At 42.5% G+C, this 24661-nt stretch overlaps 1 protein-coding gene and 1 long non-coding RNA gene across 2 annotated transcripts in view; both read left to right on the forward strand.

Annotated features, from left to right (window-relative positions):
• Positions 1-24661, forward strand: part of AP3B1 (adaptor related protein complex 3 subunit beta 1) — a 287452-nt gene that overhangs the window by 199059 nt on the left and 63732 nt on the right. The window contains 1 exon segment of the mRNA XM_040419630.1: positions 15945-16170. Coding sequence (XP_040275564.1) covers positions 15945-16170 — 226 coding nt within the window.
• On the forward strand, positions 994-6590 carry LOC120992420. The gene is made up of 3 exons (XR_005776971.1): positions 994-1136; positions 2862-2865; positions 6578-6590. It is a non-coding gene; the product is annotated as an uncharacterized LOC120992420 (long non-coding RNA).

Raw genomic sequence — 24661 nt, forward strand, 5'->3', positions numbered from 1 at the left:
ATTTGTCCATTTATGGCAGATAATTGTTTCCCCCTTTTCTTAAATATCAGAATCTGATCACACATTGCAGCTCCTTGTCTCCAATTTGCTAGCAATTAAAATAATATTAAGGAAGAGTTCTGAGCAGTGTATCCTTGTGGTGAATGTTAGGCTGTCAGCAGGATTTTCAGGTCATTTGACATAAAGGATACAGGTGCAGCCGCTCACAGTGAAGGTGACTGAGAGTTTCATCAATCACTTTGGTCTTTTTTTTTAAGTTGATACATAATGGCCCCCTTCAATCAGTTTTCTAGTTCTTTTGTCACCTCCTCAAAGAACAGAGTTCAGTTTAGCCAAGGTTATGGATAAGGTACTTGGTAAAGAGAAGGAAGCTGTAAGGGAAGACTTCAGTTGCCTAGGCTGTCCATATATGTAAATGCACACAGGGGACGTGCACAGGATTTATTGTTATTTTATTTTGCACCCGCAAAATATAGGGCTTCCCTTCTTTTTTTTTTTTTTATACTCTCACTCATGCATAATCTATGTAGGTAATTGCAGTTGCAGTTCCCAAAATGATCCATTTAATGAATTGTGTGATTGATTGTGGTAAATGGGGGCGGTGGTGCATGTAAAGCCATCTTTTCCTTGGCGAAACTACAAAAGTGAAAAAATTGCATAAACCTATGTGACTAAAAGATGCAAGCATCCAACTAAATATAAATCCCAAAATATACTGTACATTCAATCCGACTCTGTTCCGCTGCTCAGGAGAAAAAAAAGTAGTTTTCTTTGGTTATGGACAGGGGTGATTTTGATAAATAAGACCCGCTAATTCCTTATGTATACCATATATGTTAACCCTGTCCTTTTTTGCATTTTAGTTTTTCACTCCATACCTTTTACGGGCCATAACTTTTTTTTTTTTTCCGTTCAAATAGCTGTAAGAGTCCATTCACACGTCTGCAAAATGGGTCCGCATCCGTTCCGCAATTTTGCGAAACAGGTGAGGACCCGTTAATTTTCAATGGGGTCGGAATGTGCTGTCTGGATCCGCACTTCCGTTCCACAAAAATATAGAACATGTCCTGTTCTTGTCCGCAATTGCGGACAAGAAAATACATTTTTTATGAGAGTGCCGGCAATGTGGGGTCTGTGTTTTACTGATCCGCAAAACACATACGGACGTGTGAATGGACCCTAAGAAGGCTTGTTTTTTGCAGGACAAGTTGCACTTTCTAATGACACCATTTGATATTGTATACAATGTAGTGGGAAACTGGAAATAATTTCCAAATGAGGTGTAACTGGGAAAAAAACTTTTTTTTTTTTTTTACGGCGTTCACTATGCTGTAAAACTGACCTATTTAGCTTTATTCTCCAGGTCAGTACAATTACTACAATCCCACATTTGTATAGTTTTTCTTGCATTTTAATACTGAAAAAAATAATAACCTAGAAAAAAAAAAATTATATAATCTATCTTTTCATTTCAAAATTCTGACCACTATAACTTTTTGGGAGTTATGTGTATGGAGCAGTGTGAGGACTCATTTTTTGCGGGGCGATCTGTACTTTTTGGAATGTTTGTGGGAGGTGAAGCAACCAGAAAATGGACAATTTTGCATGCAGTGATGCTCATGATGTTTATTTTTTTTATTGTTTATCTGTTTTGATTTTGGGAAAAGGGGGGGGGGGTGATTTGAATATATATATTTTTTTATATTTTAAACTTCTTTTTTTTAAACTTTTTAAAGTTCCCACAGAGAAATTGAATATGCAGTTATTAGATTGCTTCTCTCATAGACCACAATGCATTAGCAGTGGAATTTCTGAGAATTACACTATGTTCATATGGAAGGCTGCTGCATACACTATCTGGCTCCCCCGATCCCCTGTAGGCCTGGGAGAGTGCCTGCTCCTGTTTTTTTTTTTTTGTTTTTTTGTTTTCTAGCGCCCAGATGTCGTGGTCGCATTTGACCAAGGTATCTGAGTGGTTAAATGTCTGCGATTGACATTATCGTTTATTTTAGGCATTAGCCTCGAGTGTCTTCTGGCCCAGGCCCCATCTAGAAAGGCCTGTCGGCACTGGGCAGGAAGAGGTTGAAGGGAATTTGTCCACAGTTTTGACAATGCTAATGTTTTGACCACACCAGGAAGGGACTCTGAGTACCAAGAGACCACTCAATGTAGTGGTCTCTTGGTGCTCAATATAGAAAGAACTTCAAAGTAAAGCACAACCTCCATTGCCCTTAAGGAGCTGTATATGGCAGAATATAGTTCATATTCCTACTACTCCTCATGATAAAAGCTCCACAAAGGTACAGTATATTTCTTCTGCCTTCCACAGTCCCTACCTAGTTTTATCAGTGGTTTAGCATGGTGAAGAGAAGACTGCCAACAGATTCCCTTTAAATACTTGATAGATACTTTGATTACCATATGGTGTTTTCTTAGGCTACTTTCACACTAGCGTTAATGTTTTCCGGTATTGAGATCAGTCATAGGGTTTCAATAATGAAAAAAAAAGTTTCAGTTTTGTCCCCATTCATTGTCAATGGGGACAAAACGTAACTGAACAGAACGGAATGCTCCAAAATGCATTCCTTTCTCATACCGGAGAGCAAACCTCAGCATGCTGCGGTTTGCTTTCAGTCCTGAGATGCGGAGCAAGACACAATACAAAATGGATCTGTCCCCCATTGACTTTCAGTGGAGTTCTTTCTGATCCGTCTTGGCCATGTTAAAGATAATACAACAGGATCCGTTCATAACAGACACAGACGGTTGTATTATCAGTAACGGAAGCGTTTTTGCTGACCCTGCCGGATCCAGCAAAAACGCTAGTGTGAAAGTAGCCTAAATCTATGTACCATACACAGAAAAGTATATTTAAGTGGATGGCACTATTGCTATGCAACACTGGGGTAAAGGACAACTGCATGGTATTTGTTCTCCCTGGTCTACATTGGTTCCTTTAAGGTTCTTGGGTTTCCTCCCACACACCAAAAACATACTGGTAGCTTAAAGGGAATGTGTTATCAGAAAATGACCTGATGTTTAAATCAAGTTTCTATGTTTACCATATTTTAGTAATTTTTCTATGCCATAATATTACAAAAGTCATAAAATCCTGCAGTTTTAACAGGCCACTAAAATATGACACTTCTGTTCTGCATAGATCACTTTTCAGCAGTCCTCTCATTAAGCAGAATTACAATGAAAAGGTATCATCACAAATCCTAAAAGTAGATAAAGATAACTAAATAAAAAAATGAGTCAAAAAGTATGTGAACCTTTTGGATTTGAAGATAATTTGAAGGTAAAATTAGTCAGGTGTTTTCAAGCAATGGGATGACAATCAGGTATGATTGGGTGACCTACAGTATTTTATTTAACAAACATGGATCTGTCAAAGTCTGATCTTCACAACATGTTTGTGAAAGTGTATCATGACACGAACAAAGGAGATTTCTGAGGACCTTGTAAGAAGAGTTGTTGATGCTCATCAGGCTGGAAAAGGGTTACCTCTAAGCAACTAAAGGGGTTTCTCAAGTTAGCTAATGTTCATCAGGTATACACTGAACAACAATGGTGTGCATGGCAGGATTGCAAGGAGAAAGCTGCTGCTCTCCAAAAAGAAGATTGCTGCTTGTCTGCAGTTTGACAAATATCACCTGGACAAGCCTGAAGGCTTCTGAAACAATATTTGAGACCGAAATAGAACTTTTTGGTTTAAATGAGAAGAGTTACGATTGGAGAAGGGAAATCACTGCATTCCAGCATAAAAATCATTCCATCTGTAAAACACGGTGGTAGTAGCATGGTTTGGGTCTGTTTTTCTGCATCTGGGCTGTCCTTGTCATAATGGATAATTTTCCTCAATAAATAAATGACCAAGTTTAATATTTTTGACTCAGATGTTTACTTCGGTTATCTTTATCTACTTTTATCACTTGTGTGAAAATCTGAGGTAGTATTAGGTTACATTTATGTGGAAATATAGAAAATTCTGAAGAATTCACAAACTGAAGAACCACTTTAAATGCTGTTCACAGCCGCTCTGCCAGGATACCTGCCCCTATAATCACCTACAGAAGGGAATTTCAATGAGTAAAAAATATAGGTGACTTATTCCCTTCCTTTCTATAAAATTGGTCCCAGTGTGTGTGCCAGAGATGGGGAAATTAAAGAGTCCCACCCACTAAGCAGACCGTTTGATTTATGTGGTGAGAATTCGCACTGAAATCTGCAGGTGTTCGCAGGGAAACCTGTGCAGACTATCCGCATCAATTGATCCAGATTTGATGTGGATTTTACTTTCCCCATTGAAGTAAATAAAGAAAAAATCTGGTCAGGAAAAATAAAATTGGCATGCTGGGGATTTTAAACTCTGCACCGCAGGTTGAAATCTGCTTTGTCTACATGAGAATTTAAAATTCTCCGAATACAATGTACATGACCTATGGTGCAGATTTTCCGCACGCAAATCTACACGGAAAATCCGCCATATAGTAAAAGGGACACTTCCTTTAGGTTTTTTTTAAACTCCGTATTCATAGATTTTTCGCTGTTTTTAATTTCAGCAGTACTATTAATTAGAATATTAAATGCTTAATTTTGACCTTCTGTAGCAGTCAACACAGACATAGATATAGGTAGGTAAACCTTTGTCAGTTTACAGCTGCTTTTTTTAACCCCATCCAGCCCTATTGTACTATGCGTTCTGTATTCAGAATGCTATTATTTTCCCTTATAACCATGTTATAAGGGGAAATAATAAAATCTTCTGTGAAGAAGTTCGGGTTTGGGTACCAAACATGCCAATTTTTCTCACGCGTGCAAAAATAAAAATGCTTTGCTCTCGCGCTGAAAAATCGGCCCTCACACGCGACGCCCGTGTGAAAGAGGCCTTAAAGGGGTTGTTCAGCGACAGGATAGGTCATCAATATCTGATGTGGGGGGTCTGACTCCTGTCACCCCCGCCAATCAGCTGTTTGTGGAGGCGGCGCTCCATGACACTATGCTTTGTCTCGTGGAGCAGCAGTGTACTCGCCCTATTCAAGTGAATGGAATTACACTGCACTTCCGAGATGAACAGGAACCTCCGCTCACATGGAGCTCTGCCTCATCCTCAAACGGCTGATCGGCGGGGGTGCTAGGTGTCGGACCTCCACCTATCAGATATTGATGACCTATCCTGTGGATAGGTCATCAAAATAAAATCGCTGCACAACCCCTTTAATATACTGTATGAGGAAAAATTGTGGATAGTATGTCCCTTTTAAAAGTAACTGTATGTAATATTGTTTTGTGCTTTCTCTCAGAAGCAGTCTGTCGTTACAAATGAATTACAGTCCACTAATCCAGAATATTTGATAATGCAGCCCTTTTCAGATCCCGTTGGTGCTGAATTGAGGGAGTCTCACTGTCCGTTCATGTTACTAAGGGCTCAGATGGCCGTATGCAAAAATGCGGACAGTTCAGCATGTAAGCAAAAAAACGGATTGCAGTCCGTATTTTTGTAGACCCATAGACTTCAATGGGGCCTCGTCCTGATTTTCACAGACAAGTATAGGACATGTTTTATTTGTTTAGCAGAGCCATAAAACGGAAGAAAAGGGCCCAATAGAAGTGAATAGGTCTGCATCTAATCAGCAAAAAACCGATCCGCATTTTTGCGGGCAGCATACGGCCATCTGAATGAACCCTAAGGCCCCTTTCACACGGGCGAGTATTCCGCGCGGATGCGATGCGTGAGGTGAACGCATTGCACCCGCACTGAATACCGACCCATTCATTTCTATGGGGCTGTTCACATGAGCGGTGATTTTCACGCATCACTTGTGCGTTGCGTGAAAATCGCAGCATGCTCTATATTCAGCGTTTTTCACGCAACGCAGGCCCCATAGAAGTGAATGGGGCTGCGTGAAAATCGAAAGCATCCGCAAGCAAGTGCGGATGCGGGGCATTTTCACGCACGATTGCTAGGAGACGATCGGGATGAAGACCCGATCATTATTATTTTCCCTTATAACATGGTTATAATGGAAAATAATAGCATTCTGAATACAGAATGCATAGTAAAACAGCGCTGGAGGGGTTAAAAAAAATTATAATAATAATTTAACTCACCTTAGTCCACTTGATCGCGGCCCGGCATCTCCTTCTGTCTCCTTTGCTGAACAGGACCTGTGGTGAGCATTAATTACAGGTAAAGGACCTTTGGTGACGTCACTCCGGTCATCACATGATCTTTTACCATGGTGATGGATCATGTGATGACCGGAGTGACGTCACCAAAGGTCCTTTACCTGTAATTAATGCTCACCACAGGTCCTGTTCAGCAAAGAAGACAGAAGGAGATGCCGGGCTACGCGATCAAGTGGACTAAGGTGAGTTAAATTTTATTTTTTATTTTTTTAACCCCTCCAGCGCTAGTTTACTATGCAGTCTGTATTCAGAATGTATTATTTCCCCTTATAACATAGTTATAAGGGAAAATAATAGCAATCTACAGAACACCGATCCCAAGCCCGAACTTCTGTGAAGAAGTTCGGGTTTGGGTACCAAACATGCGCGATTTTTCTCACACGAGTGCAAAACGCATTACAATGTTTTGCACTCGCGCGGAAAAATCGCGGGTGTTCCCGCAACGCACCCGCACATTTTCCCGCAACGCCCGTGTGAACCCAGCCTAAGGCTGGGTTCACACGGGCGTGACAGATTGGCTCAGGATGCGTTCAGGGTGCGTTCAGTTAAACTCGCACTATTTTGCAAGCAAGTTCAGTCAGTTTTGTCTGCGATTGCGTTTAGTTGTTCAGTTTTTTCCGCGCGGGTGCAATGCGTTTTGATGCGTTTTTCACGCGCGTGATAAAAAACTGAAGGTTTACAAACAACATCTCTTAGCAACCATCAGTGAAAAACGCATCGCACCCGCACTTGCTTGCAGATGCAATGCGTTTTTCACACAGCCCCATTCACTTCTATGGGGCCTGTCCTGCGTTACAAACGCAGAATATAGAACATGCTGCGATTTTAAAGCATTGCAGAATTGATGCGTGAAAAAAAACGCTCATGTACACAGACCCATTGAAATGAATGGTGCCGGATTCAGTGCGGGTGCAATACGTTCACCTACTGCATTGCACCCGCGCGGAAATCTCGCCCGTGTGAACTCAGCCTAAGTCTTTGTGGGCCTCTACTAAGATTTCTCTTCTGCAAAGCTCTTGTTTTTCCATCCTAAGCTTTCGCCTGAAGCAACCATTTTGCATTTTTTTTATTTTATTTTCTCTATTACAAATTAGAATTCATTTCTTTCCGTTCTAGAAAGTTTCTTGATTTTTAATCTTAATAACCTTAAAAAAGCAGACATGCTATGTCATAAAATAACTATTAGCGACTAGTTTGTATCCTATAAATCTAACTCGAGTTGATAATATGGTCCATTACCAGCTAACGGCACAGAGTATTTTTCATTTTACACTCTTCAGTTACTTTTTAGTGAAGTGTTAAAAAATATGAAGCTTTTCTCCTCTTTAAAATTGCACGCTGTCTGTCTGTTATTAGGGAGATAACAGCTCTTATAAATGTTTCAGTAAGCGCTAAGTAGACAGTTATGTGCCCTCTCATTCCACGCTTATTTGCTTACCGTAATAAACTGATAAAATATGTGTGCTTTGCTGCTGTGTATCTGCAGGCATCAGGAATCACATAGATTTCCTTTAGAAATAGCGTCGTGTCTACAGAATTGATTGGTTATTTTCGCAAACCATCCAAAGGTGTGACTTATCATTTACAAATATGCTGCATAAGTTCCGCGCTTGGATTTTTCTGATGGCTCTAAAGTTTCTTTCCTTCCGTGTCTTCTATTAGAGGTAAAGTGGCTGAGTGTAATCACTTTAACTCTACTCCTTCTTCCCTCTGTGTATGCAGAATACTATGTTTAAGCTTCTCAGGTCTTATGTATGTTGCTGCTGTCATCAGAACCTTTTTCTTTGCATAAGGGCTCAAGACACACACACACACACATTTTGTATGCCCTTATTAGGGATCAACCGATATTGATTTTTTAGGGCCGATACCGATAATTTGTGAACTTGTGAACTTTCAGGCCAATAATTTATACCGATTATTCAGTGAAATTTTATTCTTTTTTTTTTTTTTTTTATTCCTACACAAATCTGATGAAAATGAATATTTTTATTGTTAATGTGTAGTTTTTTGTTTTTTTGTAAATCTTTCTTTATTTATACTTATATATTTTGGTCGTTTTTTTTACTAACTTTTAGCCCCCTTAGGGACTAGAACCCTTGTCCTATTCACCTGATAGATCTCTATCAGGGTGAATAGGATCTCACACTGTCCCTGCTGCTCTGTGCTTTGTGCACACAGCAGCATGGAGCTTACCAAGGCAGCCAGGGCTTTAGTAGCGTTCTGGCTGCCATGGTAACTGATCGGAGCCCCAGGCTTACACTGCTGGGGCTCCGATCGGAGGAGGAGGGGACCCTGTGGCCACTGCCACCAATGATCAAAACTGGGGGGCTTGGGGGCGCGCACTGCGCAACCAATGAACATAAATATCTCATTTATTCATATACAGGAGGCGGGGGCTGGCTGCAGAATCACATAGCCGGCTCCCGACCTCTATGAGCGGTAGCTGCGATCCGCGGCACCTAAGGGGTTAACTACCGCAGATCACAGCTACCGATCATAGAGGTCGGGAGCCGGCTATGTGATTCTGCAGCCAGCCCCCGCCTCCTGTTCAATTTGAATGAATGAGTTAGGCTATTTTCACACTTGCGTTCAGAGCGGATCCGTCTGGGGTCTGCCCAGACAGATCCGCTCATATAATGCAGACTTGGGATCCGTTCACAACGGATCCGTCTGCATTATATTGTAGAAAAAATTCTAAGTGTGAAAGTAGCTTCAGACGGATCCGTCCAGACTTTACATTGAAAGTTAATGGGGGACGGATCCGTTTGAAAATTGAGCCATATAGTATCAAATTCAAACGGATCCGTCCCCATTGACTTATATTGTAAGTCTGGACGGATCCGTTTGCCTCCGCACGGCCAGGCGGACACCCGAACGCTGCAAGCAGCGTTCAGGTGTCCGCTTGCTGAGCGGAGCGGAGGCTGAACGCTGCCAGACTGATGCATTCTGAGCGGATCCGCGTCCACTCAGAATGCATTAGGGCAGTACGGATGTGTTCGGGGCCGCTTGTGAGCCCCTTCAAACGGAGCTCACAAGCGGAGCCCCGAACGCTAGTGTGAAAGTAGCCTAAGTTAACATCATTGGTGGCGCAGAAGCCCCTCCCCTCATCTTCCCATCTGTCTCTTCATTAGCGGCAGCAGCATCACAGGGGAAAGGGAGACACTGCTTCCTTCTCCCCTGTGCTGCTGATGGAGCACAGAGAGCGCTGAGAGCATCGCGATCTGTGTTCCCCATACGTTATCGGAATATCTGCAAAATAGATGCCGATACCGATAACTGTCAAAATCCTGAATATCGGCCGATAATATCGGTAAAACCGATAATCGGTCGATCCCTAGCCCTTTTCGGTCGCTGTGGTTGGAAACGAAACAAAAAGAAAGAAGACACACGGCTTTTTTTTTTTTTTTGAAAATAAAAAAGCCAGCAAAAAATGTCAAGTCAGGTCCCACAGACCATTGCTTTGTACAGATTTGTATAAAATCTATGCATAGAAAATATAAACATAGTAATGTAACGTATTTTTCGCCCTATAAGACGCACCCGCCCATAAGACGCACCTAGGTTTTAGAGTAGGACAATAAGAAAAAAATATTTTCCTTTACACCTCAGATTAGACCTCAGCTAACACCCCCAATGTTAATAAGACCTTAACGAGTCATGTGAATAATCCCCAATCAGACATCACACCTCATATCAGCCCCCACTGCCTCTCATATTGCCCCCATTGCCTTTCATATTGCCCCCATTGTCTCTCATGTTGCCCCCATTGCCTCTCATGTTGCCCCCATTGCCTCTCATGTTGCCCCCATTGCCACATGTTTAATAAAATAAATAAACCACTTACCGCTCCTGGACGAGGACGACAACGCTCCTCTCCTCCAGCGCGCTCTGTCTTCCAGCTGTGCTGTGAAGGCTGCGCACAGCATGAGATCACAGAGCGCAGTCACGCTGTGCGCAGCCTTCACAGCCGAGGACCACGAAGCGGTGAGTACAAATCCTTCACCGCTTCCTGGTCCTCCGGTACTAATGAGCGCTTCCATAATGGCTCATTAGTACTCCCCCCTACACACACACACACACACTTTTTTTTATTTGGGGGTGGGGGGGAATGCGTCTTATGGGGCGAAAAATACAGTAGTTTATAAAGCCGATGAAATACATCTGTTCATTCAGTTCAGCCTGTTATCCTGCAAGTTGATCCAGAGGAAGGCAAAACAAAAAAAAAAACTGTGAGGTAGAAGCCAATTTTCCCCACTTAAGGGGAAAAAATTCCTTCCCGACTCCAATCAGGCAACCAGAATAACTCCCTGGATCAACGACCCCTCTCTAGTAGCTATAGCCTGTAATATTATTACGTTCCAGAAATACATCCAGGCCCCTCTTGAACTCTTTTTTATTGTACTCACCATCACCACCTCCTCAGGCAGAGAGTTCAATAGTCTCACTGCTCTTACCGTAAAGAATCCTCTTCTATGTTTGTGTACAAACCTTCTTTCCTCCAGACGCAGAGGATGTCCCCTCGTCACAGTCAGTCCTGGAGATAAATAGATGGGAGAGATCTCTGTACTGACCCCTAAAATTTTTATACATAGTTATTAGATCTCCCCTCAGTCTTTTTTCTAAAGTGAATAACCCCAATTTTGATAATCTTTCATGGTACTGTAGTAGTCCCCCATTCCAGATATTACTTTAGTTGCTCTTCTCTGAACCCTCTCCAGCTCTGCTATGTCTGCCTTGTTCAAAGGAGCCCAGAACTGTACACAGTACTCCATGTGTGGTCTGACTAGTGATTTGTAAAGTGGTAGGACTATGTTCTCATCACTGGCATCTATGCCCCTTTTGATGCAACCCATTATCTTATTGGCCTTGGCAGCAGCTGCCTGACACTGGTTTCTACAGCTTAGTTGGCTGTTCACTAAAATTCCTAGGTCCTTTTCCATGTCAGTGTTAGGCTACATGCACCCGACCGTTCCGTTTTTTGCAGTCCACAAATTGCGGATTTGCAAAACACGGAATCCGCCCGTGTGCCTTCCGCAATTTGCGGAACAAGCAGCCCATTGTAGAAATGCCTATTTTTGTCCGCAAAACGGACAAGAATAGGACATGTTATATATTTTTTTGAAGTGAATGGGTCGGCATCCAAGCCGCAAAAACTGCGGCTCGGATGTGGACCAGAACTACAGTCCTGTGCATGAGGCCTTACCCAGTGTTTTATCATTTACTGGTGACTTGCATTATTCCTTCCCATGTGCATAACCTTCTGTTTGTCAGTGGTAAACCTCATCTTCCACTTCCCTGCCCAAGCCTCCACTCTATCCAGAGCCACCTGTGGCTAATTACTTGTTAATTACTTTACACAATTCTACAGTCGTGGCCAAAAGTTTTGAGAATGACACAAATATTAGTTTTCACAAAGTTTGCTGCTAAACTGCTTTTAGATCTTTGTTTCAGTTGTTTCTGTGATGTAGTGAAATATAATTACACGCACTTCATACGTTTCAAAGGCTTTTATCGACAACAACATGACATTTATGCAAAGAGTCAGTATTTGCAATGTTGGCCCTTCTTTTTCAGGACCTCTGCAATTCGACTGGGCATGCTCTCAATCAACTTCTGGGCCAATTCCTGACTGATAGCAACCCATTCTTTCATAATCACTTCTTGGAGTTTGTCAGAATTAGTGGGTTTTTGTTTGTCCACCCGCCTCTTGAGGATTGACCACAAGTTCTCAATGGGATTAAGCTCTGGGGAGTTTCCAGGCCATGGACCCAAAATGTCAACGTTTTGGTCCCCGAGCCACTTAGTTATCACTTTTGCCTTATGGCACGGTGCTCCATCGTGCTGGAAAATGCATTGTTCTTCACCAAACTGTTGTTGGATTGTTGGAAGAAGTTGCTGTTGGAGGGTGTTTTGGTACCATTCTTTATTCATAGCTGTTTTTTTGGACAAAATTGTGAGTGAGCCCACTCCCTTGGATGAGAAGCAACCCCACACATGAATGGTCTCAGGATGCTTTACTGTTGGCATGACACAGGACTGATGGTAGTGCTCACCTTTTCTTCTCCGGACAAGCCTTTTTCCAGATGCCCCAAACAATCGGAAAGAGGCTTCATCAGAGAATATGACTTTGCCCCAGTCCTCAGCAGTCCATTCACCATACTTTCTGCAGAAGATCAATCTGTCCCTGATGTTTTTTTTGGAGAGAAGTGGCTTCTTTGCTGCCCTTCTTGACACTATGCCATCTTCCAAAAGTCTTCGCCTCACTGTGCGTGCAGATGTGCTCACACCTGCCTGCTGCCATTCCTGAGCAAGCTCTGCACTGGTGGCACTCCGATCCCGCAGCTGAATCCTCTTTAGGAGACGATCCTGGCGCTTGCTGGACTTTCTTGGACGCCCTGAAGCCTTTTTAACAAGAATTGAACCTCTTTCCTTGAAGTTCTTGATGATCCTATAAATTGTTGATTGAGGTGCAATCTTAGTAGCCACAATATCCTTGCCTGTGAAGCCATTTTTATGCAACGCAATGATGGCTGCACGCGTTTCTTTCCAGGTCACCATGGTTAACAATGGAAGAACAATTATTTCAAGCATCACCCTCCTTTTAACATGTCAAGTCTGCCATTTTAACCCAATCAGCCTGACATAATGATCTCCAGCCTTGTGCTCGTCAACATTCTCACCTGAGTTAACAAGACGATTACTGAAATGATCTCAGCAGGTCCTTTAATGACAGCAATTAAATGCAGTGGAAAGTTTTTTTTTGGGGTTAAGTTAATTTTCATGGCAATGAAGGACTATGCAATTCATCACTCTTCATAACATTCTGGAGTATATGCAAATTGCTATTATAAAAACTTAAGCAGCAACTTTTCCAATTTCCAATATTTATGTAATTCTCAAAACTTTAGGCCACGACTGTATATCTGTATATCTATCTATATGTATACAGTGTGCATACAGTGTGTGTGTGTATATATGTATATATATATATATATATATATATATATATATATATATATATATATATTTTATATAATATATAAAGCTGAGTGTATGCATGTATGTCCGCTAAAGGAATCCGCACTGTCGCTTTTACACAGCCGCCTCCTGTGACTCAGTGAACGTCATAGACTATGTTTTGAGTGAAAAGTTTCACCCCGCGCTTTCAAATTATTTGCCAAAAAATACAATTAGTAACCTAACCACCAAACTCCAGGAGCCATTGGTTGTTGTGGCAGTTAGCCTGGATATTCATCAGGTTACATATAGCAACCAATCACAGCTCACCTCTATTTTGCTACAGGTCATTAATATGAGCTCTGATTGGTTGCTATAGGCAACAAAGGTAATTCTTAGTATAAGACAGCTTATGTGTGAGTTAACATGATTTTGATTGCGACGCTTAGCCAACGTTGTTGTAGAGGCTGATGTAACGCACATGACCTGAAGTGTATAATAATTCTGTGGGGTTTTATATACTATCAAAAACAATAATGCCCCGTAAGAAAAGGAATTCGATTGGACGATTGTCAAGCCTCTGTGGAGGTCACTGTTAAAGGGGCGGGCACTGTGGAGGCCACTATTAAAGGGGCAGCTGCTGTGGAGGTCACTGTTAAGGCAGCAGGGTACTGTGGTAGTCACTGTTAAAGGGGCAGGTGCCGTGGAGGTCTCTGTTTAAAGGGATTCTGTCATGTGGATTTTAGTGACAGAGCTTTTAACATCATCACATCAGTCTGCTCGTTTTGTATTAAAATATACTATTACTACCCTAAGTGTTGTTATTTTTCTAGAAAATCGCTTTTATTAATATGGTAATTACCTGAGGTAAGGAGCCCAAGGGGCTGTCCCTCCAGCCGTTGGAGCCCAGCACCGCCCCACTGCTAATTTATTCACTCCTCATTGCCAGCTGGCGCATGTGCAGTGCATCCTGTGAGGCCGATTCCAGGCGCTGACATGTGTATCCACAGAATGCGTTTGCTGAGCCATAATCTCGCGCATGCGCCGGGGATACACATGTCCTGGAAGGGGACTGTCCCCTATGGAGGTCACTGTTAAGGGATGGGGTGCTGTAGAGGTCACTGTTAAGGGGGCGGACCCCTGTGGAGGTCACTATCAAGGGGGCGGACCCCCTGTGGAGGTCACTATCAAGGGGTTGGGGTGCTGTGGAACTCACTGTGAAAGGGTCAGGCTGCTGTGAAGGTCAAAGTTAAGGGGAGGGCCCATTTTAAGGAGGTGAGGCACTAGGGGGGTCAGTGTTAAGGGGTGGGGTGCTGTAGAGGTCATATTATGCGGGGATACTATCCATCTTTTAATGACACACACAAACATTAAATTAAATAGATGAAATATACCCGTGCGATATACATATACAGGTGAAACTCTAAAAATTAGAATATCGTGCAAAGTTCATTTATTTCAGTAATGCAACTTAAAAGGTGAAACTAACATATGAGAGACTCATTACATGCAAAGCGAGATATTTCAAGCCTTTATTTGTTATAATTTGGATGATTATGTCTTACAGCTTATGAAACCCCAAAGTCACAATTTTGAGGTCCCCTTTGCTCAAGGGGTATGGATTAATTAGCTGACTAGAGTGTGACACTTTGAGCCTAGAATATTGAAGCTTTTCACAAAATTCTAATTTTAAGCTGCATTAATGCAATTCCTTTTAATTTTCATTACTGAAATAAATGGACTTTTGCACGATTTTCTAATTTTTGGAGTTTCACCTGTGTGTGTGTGTGTGTATATGTGTATGTATATATGTGTGTGTGTATATATATATATATATATATATATATATATATATATATATATATATACGAAAGGTGTGCACTGCTTACTCAATTTTAAAACCTAAGAGAGTCACTTATTTTTTTCATTCCTCTGGGGTCAACACTCGAAGTGACAAACTCCTCGTGTAATGGCTTATCACCAGCAGCTCAAAACAACCAAAGTCTAGATCAGGAAAGATGCAGAAACAGCCACCAATAGTGAAGCAGAGCTAAATTCATGCAGTGGTTTTATTGTACTTACAAGATAAAATGAAACCCGAGTTGGGCGACCCTTCATGTTGATATTTTGTATGCTTAATGATGCTTTTATCTTGTAAGTACGATGAAAGTATTGCGGGGATTTAACTCCGCGGCGGAGCTTCACTGTCGGTGGCTGCTTCTGCCTCTTTCCTGATTTAGAGTTTGTTTGGAACTGGTTAGTTCCATTATCATTCGGCGAGGCGAATCCCTGGATTTTCTGTGCAAAACTCTCCACAATAAGTAACATGCCACTACTTTCTGCTGTGGATTTTTCATACATGGGATGCGGATTACTATCCTATTTGATGCTGATTTAAGCACAGAATCCACACTGAAGTCCATGTTAAATCCAATACATGTGAACAATTCCATGGCTTCCTATCTTAGTGACTACCACACAAAAACAGTTTTCTGTCTGCCGTCAAGTTTCCTGCTTCTCCATGGTGCATTGGCTTGTTTTGGTCCCTCTCACCAAGGCATGTCATGCATTACAGGACTGCACTACAAATCATCCAGACTAAAATGGGGGAAGAAAATTGTCAGTAATGTGTGTGCAGGGTGCCTCGAGGAAGACATTGTGCGGTAGAAGCAGGAAATTGAGGGCACTGCTTTTTGGACTAAACAATGTTTCTGCCATTATTGCTGGATGTTATCACTCTATACCTGTATTTTGCCTTTTTAATACAAACTGTGTCTCTTCTTTACCGATAGGTGTACTTGCCATCTTTTGTCCCTTCAAAGACCCATGAACTTCTCCATCGAATGAGTGGCAAGGGTCTGGCAGCCCAATACTACTTCCCACGACATCCGTGTATTTTTGGAGCTCAAATGGTCTCCGTGCAAATTACTTTTAACAATTCCAGTGACAAAGAAATAGAAGACATTCACATAGAAGAGCAGAAATCTGATCTGAAGATGCATTTGTTCAGCCCAGTAGGTGAGAAATCTTGAATTGCACTATGTGAAGTTTGACTACTAGTTGGAACACCTCTTTTTTTTGGTGACCAGCTAGAATAACTCTTTAAAATCACTCTGGCTTTAATTTTTGTTGCTATACATTTTTGAAAATAATTAGTTTAATTGATTTTAGGTAAAACACAGTGGATATTTTACCTCCACAGTGGCACTTTTCAGGCCTCTGCCTATTGGATGGATGATACCTCCTGAAAGGGAATAACACTTAGCTGTGGTTCACCTGATTTAAAATCCTGTTTATTTTTTTTTTATTTTTTATTTATCCCAGTCTCCATTACTGATTTATGATACTTTTGCTTAATATGCAAATTAGGCCATTGGTGCTACAAAGGCGTCACCATTGCTCCTGTTCAACCCAAGCTACGCTTCTTTAGGTGGGCAGTCCCTCCCTGGCTGCTTTGATTGACAAGCAGCGACTGAGGCGCTAGACATAGAAATGAGAGGAGCTGGGTGCAATAAGAGCAATGGTGATAGCCTTGTTGCACCAATGGCCTAATTTGCATATTTAAAAAAAGTAAAATAAAGGGGTTCTGCAGTGTTTAAACTGATGATCTATCCTCTGGATAGATCAGCAGCATCTGATCGGCGGGGGTCCGACACCCGGGACCCCTGCCGATCAGCTGTTTGAGAAGGCAGTAGCGCTGCGGCCTTCTCACTGTTTACCGCAGGCCCAGTGACATCACTACTAGTATCAATGGCCTGGGCGCGGCTAAGCTCCATTTAAGTGAACAGAGCTTAGCCCCGCCCAGGCCAGTGATACTAGTCGTAATGTCACTGGGCCTGCGCTGCCTTCTCAAACAGCTGATCGGCAGGGGTCCCGGGTGTCGGACCCCCGCCGATCAGATGCTGATAATCTATCCAGAGGATAGATCATCAGTTTAAACAAACTGCAGAACCCCTTTAACTCTGGAACGGAGCCTCGGATCAACAAAAGAAAAACAGCATTTTAATCAGGTGAACCACAGCTATATGTCTGCAGACAGTGGGATAGGGAGGTCGCTGGTGACAGATTCCCTTTCCAGTTTTCTCATAAATTAGTCAAAAGGATTCGGTTAAAGAGGTCACTCCCTTTTCAGAACACACATGTAAAACCCACATCGCACCAGGCATGGGATTCAGCCAGTTCCCTCCAGTTCTCTAGACCCGGTTGTTAAAATTACAACTGGATCGGAGAACCAAGTTACGGGCTGAGTCCCGATCCGGTGCTCGGGCGGCAGGGCTGCTGGAGATGTTCGGTTCCATTGCTTTGCGCACTGCTGATAGTGTAGCTCCTTAGTTGGGTGGTATGTGTGTGTAGTGTATATATGGTGTATTTATGTATGTGTACCATGTATATGGTGTATTTATGTGTATAGAAACATAGAATGTGTCGGCAGATGAGAACCATTTGGCCCATCTAGTCTGCCCAATATATCTGAATCCTATGAATAGTCCCTGGCCCTATCTTATATGAAGGATAGCCTTATGTCTATCCCATGCATGCTTAAACCCCTTCACTGTATTTGCAGCTACCACTTCTGCAGGAAGGCTATTCCATGCATCCACTACTCTCTCAGTAAAGTAATACTTCCTTATATTACTTTTAAACCTTTGCCCCTCTAATTTAAAACTGTGTCCTCTTGTGGTAGTTTTTCTTCTTTTAAATATGCTCTCCTCCTTTACCGAGTTGATTCCCTTTATGTATTTAAAAGTTTCTATCATATCCCCTCTGTCTCTTCTTTCTTCCAAGCTATACATGTTAAGGTCCTTTAACCTTTCCTGGTAAGTTTTATCCTGCAATCCATGTACTAGTTTAGTAGCTCTTCTCTGAACTCTCTCTAGAGTATCTATATGCTTCTGGAGATATGGCCTCCAGTACTGCGCACAATACTCCAAGTGAGGTCTCACCAGTGTTCTGTACAGCGGCATAAGCACTTCACTCTTTCTACTGCTTATACCTCTCCCTATACATCCAAGCATTCTGCTGGCATTTCGTGCTGCTCTATTACATTGTCTTCCCACCTTTAAGTCTTCTGAAATAATTACTCCTAAATCCCTTTCCTCAGATACTGAGGTCAGGACTGTGTCAAATATTCTATATTCTGCCCTTGGGTTTTTCACGCCCCAGGTGCATTATCTTGCACTTATCCACATTAAATTTCAGTTGCCAGAGTTCTGACCATTCTTCTAGTTTTCCTAAATCCTTTTCCATTTGGCGTTTCCCCCCAGGAACATCAACCCTGTTACATATCTTTGTGTCATCAGCAAAAAGACAAACCTTACCATCGAGGCCTTTTGCAATATCACTTATGAAGATATTAAACAAAATTGGTCCCAGTACGGATCCCTGTGGAACCCCACTGGTAACATGACCTTGTTTTGAATGTTCTCCATTGACTACAACCCTCTGCTGTCTGTCACTCAGCCACTGCCTAATCCACTCAACAATATGGGAGTCCATGCTCAATGACTGCAGTTTATTGATAAGTCTTCTATGTGGGACAGTGTCAAAAGCCTTACTAAAATCTAGATATGCGATGTCTACTGCACCTCCACCGTCTATTATTTTAGTCACCCAGTCAAAAAAATCTATAAGATTTGTTTGACATGATCTCCCTGAAGTAAACCCATGTTGTTTTTCATCTTGCAATCCATGGGATTTTAGATGTTCCACAATCCTATCCTTTAATAGGGTTTCCATTAATTTGCCTACTATTGATGTCAGACTCACTGGTCTATAGTTGCTCGATTTCTCCCTACTACCTTTCTTGTGAATGGGCACGACATTTGCCAATTTCCAATCTTCCGGGACGACTCCTGTTACTAATGATTGGTTAAATAAATCTGTTAGCGGTTTTGCCAGCTCACCACTAAGCTCTTTTAATAATTTTGGGTGTATCTCATCAGGCCCCTGTGACTTATTTGTCTTCACCTTAGACAGCAAACTTAGAACATCTTCCTCTGTAAAGATACATGCATCAAATGATTTATTAGTCACCCTTTCTAGTGGAGGTCCTTCTCCTTTTTCTTTTGTAAAAACTGAACAGAAGTATTCATTAAGGCAGTCGGCTAGCCCTTTATTCTCTTCTACATACCTTCCGTCCTTTGTTTTTAATTTAGTTATTCCTTGTTTTAATTTCCTTTTTTCATTTATATATGTATATCATTATGTATGTATATGCAGGGCTGTGGAGTCGGTAGATAAATACTCCGACTCCTCAGTTTTATGTACTTCCGACTCCGACTCCTCTGTATTAATATGCAAATGTATTTTATACATTCCTTGAGGGAAAGAAACGCAACCTACCACAGGACTACTGGCTGGGAAGCCAACAAGTTTTTATAGCCTTAGCTAGTTTTTATAGCCTTAGCTAAATGACAGCAGTTTTTCCAATGGTTTACAGCTTCAGTCTTGAACTATTGGCTATCCATTCCCTTCACTTATACAAGTGTCTCTAGTCCTGCAAAAAACATATTTATTTAATCCCTTATCAGTGAGAGGCTAGGTTACACATGGACGCTGTGTTCCCTGTAAAAGCAGAACACAACACTATGGAAAGTATAAGTATTGCAGCTCCTAACTGTGCGTTGCGTGCCATATAGTGAAGCACATGAAAAGCATGCTTCTTCACGGTCACTTAACGTGTTCGTTTTGCGGTTACGTGAGGCACTGCATGCATTGGTCTTTATTCTTACAGTAGAGAAGTCATTAATTATAACTTTTTGTGAATTGGGACATTTAAACTTGCTTTTTTTTTTTTATTCCAATCTAAATTTAGTAGGAGTCTGAGTCGGTGCATTGTTTGCCGACTCCGACTCCAGGTACCCAAAATTTCCCCCGACTCAGACTCCGACTCCGACTGCACAGCCCTGTGTATATGTAAACGTGTTGTGATGCAGTGTGTCTGCTGTTGATTAGGGAACCTGTTAAAAATTTTAATCCTACCCCTGCATCTCACTCTTTGGGACTCAACACATCCATGCATTCCACAGACAGCCCATTGATTTCAGTGCAAACTGTGTAATGCTTCAGTTCCCCTGTGGCGGCGCTGCAGTTAAACCACACACTTGCTGTTGGGTTCCACCACAACTTGATGCTGGGGGTCCTAACAGCGGGATAGCTTATGTGAGGAGCTTATTTTAACATACCCTTTTTACAAAAGGGTATTGTCTAGAGTGGACAATGACTTTGAATTAAAACTGGTGCTTCACATTACCTATATGAGCGATGTAATACATAATGTCATTGTATGGTAACAATGTCCACTGCTGGCACAATATATCATCATTTCTCACATGATTCCCCCCAAAAAATAACTTTTTCATACGTTTTGGGGCCATTAGGTGACACAAATGCTTATATTTGCTCTGTCGGGGTATTATCGATTGGCGGTATCTCTATTAGATGCTTTGTATATGCGCTGTATATTAATGTGAGCACTATTACATACTGATGTGGAAAAGAACAGCTAATGATCATGTTAAGAAGGCCTTGAGATGCAATGAGTTTTATTAGGGGCTAATTAAAGGAAATGACAGCGCTGGTATATTACTCGGATGATTCATCCTGCGCAATATCCACAAGAATTGCAGCTTCACATATTTCATATGACTGGTCCTGTCATGAATGAAGGAACTCTGTGCTCCTGTCGGTGAAGACATAAAGGATAATAGGAAGACCGCTGTTTCATTAATGTCTTATATGTTCATGGCAAATTAGACTGATAGCTGCTGTATATTTGACTGTCCTTTTAATGGTCCATTACCGCGTTAGGAAGGAATTGAAAGAAGCAGAAGAAGATATTTTCAGAATTCTGTACATCTCTGTGGTATGGTGAATTGATTATTGCTTCCCGTACCTCTCGGTCACTCTGTTCTGTTGACCTGGATAGAGGTTGGGTGTAGGATAGTGAGCGTGTTCTAGAAATTACTCGCAGATCTATCCTATATTATTTATAGTACCAGTCTTCGCACAGTGGCACCTTGTGGGCACCCTCGGCTTCAACGGCATGGGTGCATACCCACTCTCTGGGAACTTTATAGTCACGTCCTCCCTGATATTTCTGATCCCTGATCCCCCAGTGACAACGGCTTTGTGGTAGCCGATGTCACTGCATCCAGTCACTTGTATCTACAGTGCAAATTATTTCTACTGGCTCTCCAGACTGTCTTATAAGGAGGGTTCCCAACCAAATGCCCTAGTAGATGGCCTAATGGGCACATGGAAACCAGTCTAAAGGGGGTAACCTACTTAAGGGTCCAATCACACGTCTGCAAAATGTGTCCGCATCTGTTCCGCAATTTTGCGGAACAGGTGCGGGCCTATTAATTTTCAATGGGGCCAGAATGTGCTGTCCGCATTTGCGGATCTGCACTTCCAGATCCGCACTTCCGTTCCGCAAAAAAATAGAACATGTTCTATTCTTGTCTGGACAAGAAAAGGCATTTTCTGTGAGTGCCAGTGATGTGCAGTCCGCAAAATGCGGTGTCCGTGTTTTGCGAATCTGCAATTTGCGGATCCGCAAAACACATACGGACATGTGAATATACCCTAAGGAGCATTTTCAGGTAAGAGGAAAAAAAGCCCTTGAGTTGAAGGCTGTGTTCATGTGGAAAATTTGGAATCCAACCATTTTTTTCCACAGCAGAAATCCGAGGCTGTGATTGACCCGCAAAAGAATTAGCCCTACTGTCCTTCAACTGGGCTAATCTTTTTGTATTTTCCGCCCGAAATTAGTGTGTTCTACTTGGTCAGTTTTTTTCGGAGACAACTTTAGTAATCTGCTGTGTATGAGAACGGGACTGCTGATTTCAGTCAGATTTCCACATGAGTATTCAGTCATGTGAATCCTAACTTTCTGTCAGTTTTTTAAAAACGTTGGGGGTCATTAATTAAGACTGGCGTTTTAGACCCCGGTCTTAAGCCTCTGTGCTGGCAGTGGATCTACCAAAGTTATGAAGAGGTGCCGGCCCCTACATAAGGCTACTTTCACACTTGCGTCAGGACGGATCCGACAGGCTATTCACCCTGTCGGATCCGTCCGTCCGCTATTTTGTGGTGCCGCCGGACCGCCGCTCCGTCCCCATTGACTATAATGGGGACGGAGGCGGAGCTCCGGCGCAGAACGGCAGTGCACGGCGAAAGGCCGCCGGACTAAAAGTCCTGCATGTCCAACTTTTTAGTCCGGCGGCCTCTCACCGTGAACTGCCGTACTGCGCTGGATCTCCGCCCCGTCCCCATTATAGTTAATGGGGACGGAGCGGCGGCACAGCGAGATAGCGGAAGGATGGATCCAACAGGGTGAACAGCCTGTCGGATCCGTCCTGACGCAAGTGTGAAAGTGCCCTAACTTGAGCATATCCAGCGCCAGTCTAAATGTAAACCAGCCTACTTGCTACATTTTCTACACCTAACAGGCCCATGCCACACCCAATTTTTTAGACCTGGCTCAAACGGGGAAAAAGTTGCCGATTTGTTCCGCAATCTGCACAGGAAATATGTCTAATATAGGCTTACATTTCTGATCGTAAATTACCCCCTTTATTCTGGAATTTCTCATGTATGGATGTGTTCACCAAATCAGAGGGCTAAGTTGAGCTTCTAATATTTAAAGTTTAAAAACGAAAAGCCCCAATTCAGATGACAGCAGGAATTACGTATGGCAGAAGAGTTCTGACAGTGCTAACATGCGGTGTAAGTAGGTTTTGTCTAACCACTAAAAGCCTTAAGGCAGGATACTAAAGCCCGGTGCTGCTTTAAGGTTTTTCCTCTGCACAGGCCTCTTCAGACTCGCGCTGTGCACTTGGATGGGGGTATACGGAAGTTCTCTTCTGAGTCTGGTAGGGAGATAAACTGTGCAGAAAATAAGATCCGAAGGGTCCACTAGTCCAACTAGTACTGGAGATTCAATTCCCAGTAATGTCTGCTTATGGCCACGATTAGACAGACTGATCCACATACGACAGAACACATCCATCTTGCGTTAAAACTGAGATGCGTCAGGATTTCTTTAAAGAGGTTTTCTGGGTGTATTATTAATTTGAAAGCTCCATTAATTCCATGGAGCTGTACATCTAAGGGGGGGGGGGGGGGGGTACACATACATAACACAAAACACAGTGGTGGGGTACACATACATAACACAAAACACAGTGGGGGGGGGTACACATACATAACACAAAACACAGTGGGGGTTACACATACATAACACAAAACACAGTTGGGGGGGTACACATACATAACACAAAACACAGTGGGGGGGGTACACATACATAACACAAAACACAGTGGGGGGGTACACATACATAACACAAAACACAGTGGGGGGGTACACATACATAACACAAAACACAGTGGGGGGGGGTACACATACATAACACAAAACACAGTGGGGGGGTACACATACATAACACAAAACACAGTGGGGGGTACACATACATAACACAAAACACAGTGGGGGGTAAACATACATAACACAAAACACAGTGGGGGGTACACATACATAACACAAAACACAGTGGGGGGTACACATACATAACACAAAGCACAGTGGGGGGGTACACATATATAACACAAAGCACAGTGGGGGGTACACATACATAACACAAAACACAGTGGGGGGTACACATACATAACACAAAACACAGTGGGGGGTACACATACATAACACAAAACACAGTGGGGGGGTACACATATATAACACAAAGCACAGTGGGGGGGTACACATATATAACACAAAGCACAGTGGGGGGTACACATACATAACACAAAACACAGTGGGGGGGTACACATACATAACACAAAACACAGTGGGGGGGTACACATACATAACACATAGCACAGTGGGGGGGGTACACATGCATAACACAAAACACAGTGGGGGGGTACACATACATAACACAAAACACAGTGGGGGGAATTTATCATAAGGGAAATATTTGAAGTCAGTTTTGCTTCAGTCTGATGGAGTATTTTATGCCACATTCCTCAAATGTCTCACGTTACTTGAAAAATTTGTCTGGCTACCCCAGTTTTCCTTCTCCACCTTCCTACTAGAGTGAGATTGCAATAAAAAAAAAAAAAAGTCTCAGACTGGAGCGAGTGCTGTAAAACTGCAAAAAGTCTGAAAATGTTTGCTCACATGAGCGCAAACAGTCACTAAACACCTATTTTGCAACTTTTTGAAGCGAAGGCATGATAAATCGGTTCCAATGTGGATGAACTTAGTAACAGACTGATACAGAGGGGGAGGGGGCCCTGCCTGCAAGAGCGTACAGTCTACAAGGGAAAGGGGTGCAGGTGGGGGAGAGTCTGATGTGCTGGGGTAGTGAGTATCGGAAGTGCACGTGAGAGAATTGCAAGGAACAGACAAGAGGAGAACAAAGAAGGCGGTCTTGTTACGTGTGGAAATGTATCGGCAAAGCTTGATGACCTATCCCATACATTATATAGCGACTGTGCTTTAGTATTGCAG

Source organism: Bufo bufo, chromosome 2 (assembly GCF_905171765.1).
Source record: "Bufo bufo chromosome 2, aBufBuf1.1, whole genome shotgun sequence".
Classification (NCBI taxonomy): Eukaryota; Metazoa; Chordata; class Amphibia; order Anura; family Bufonidae; genus Bufo; species Bufo bufo.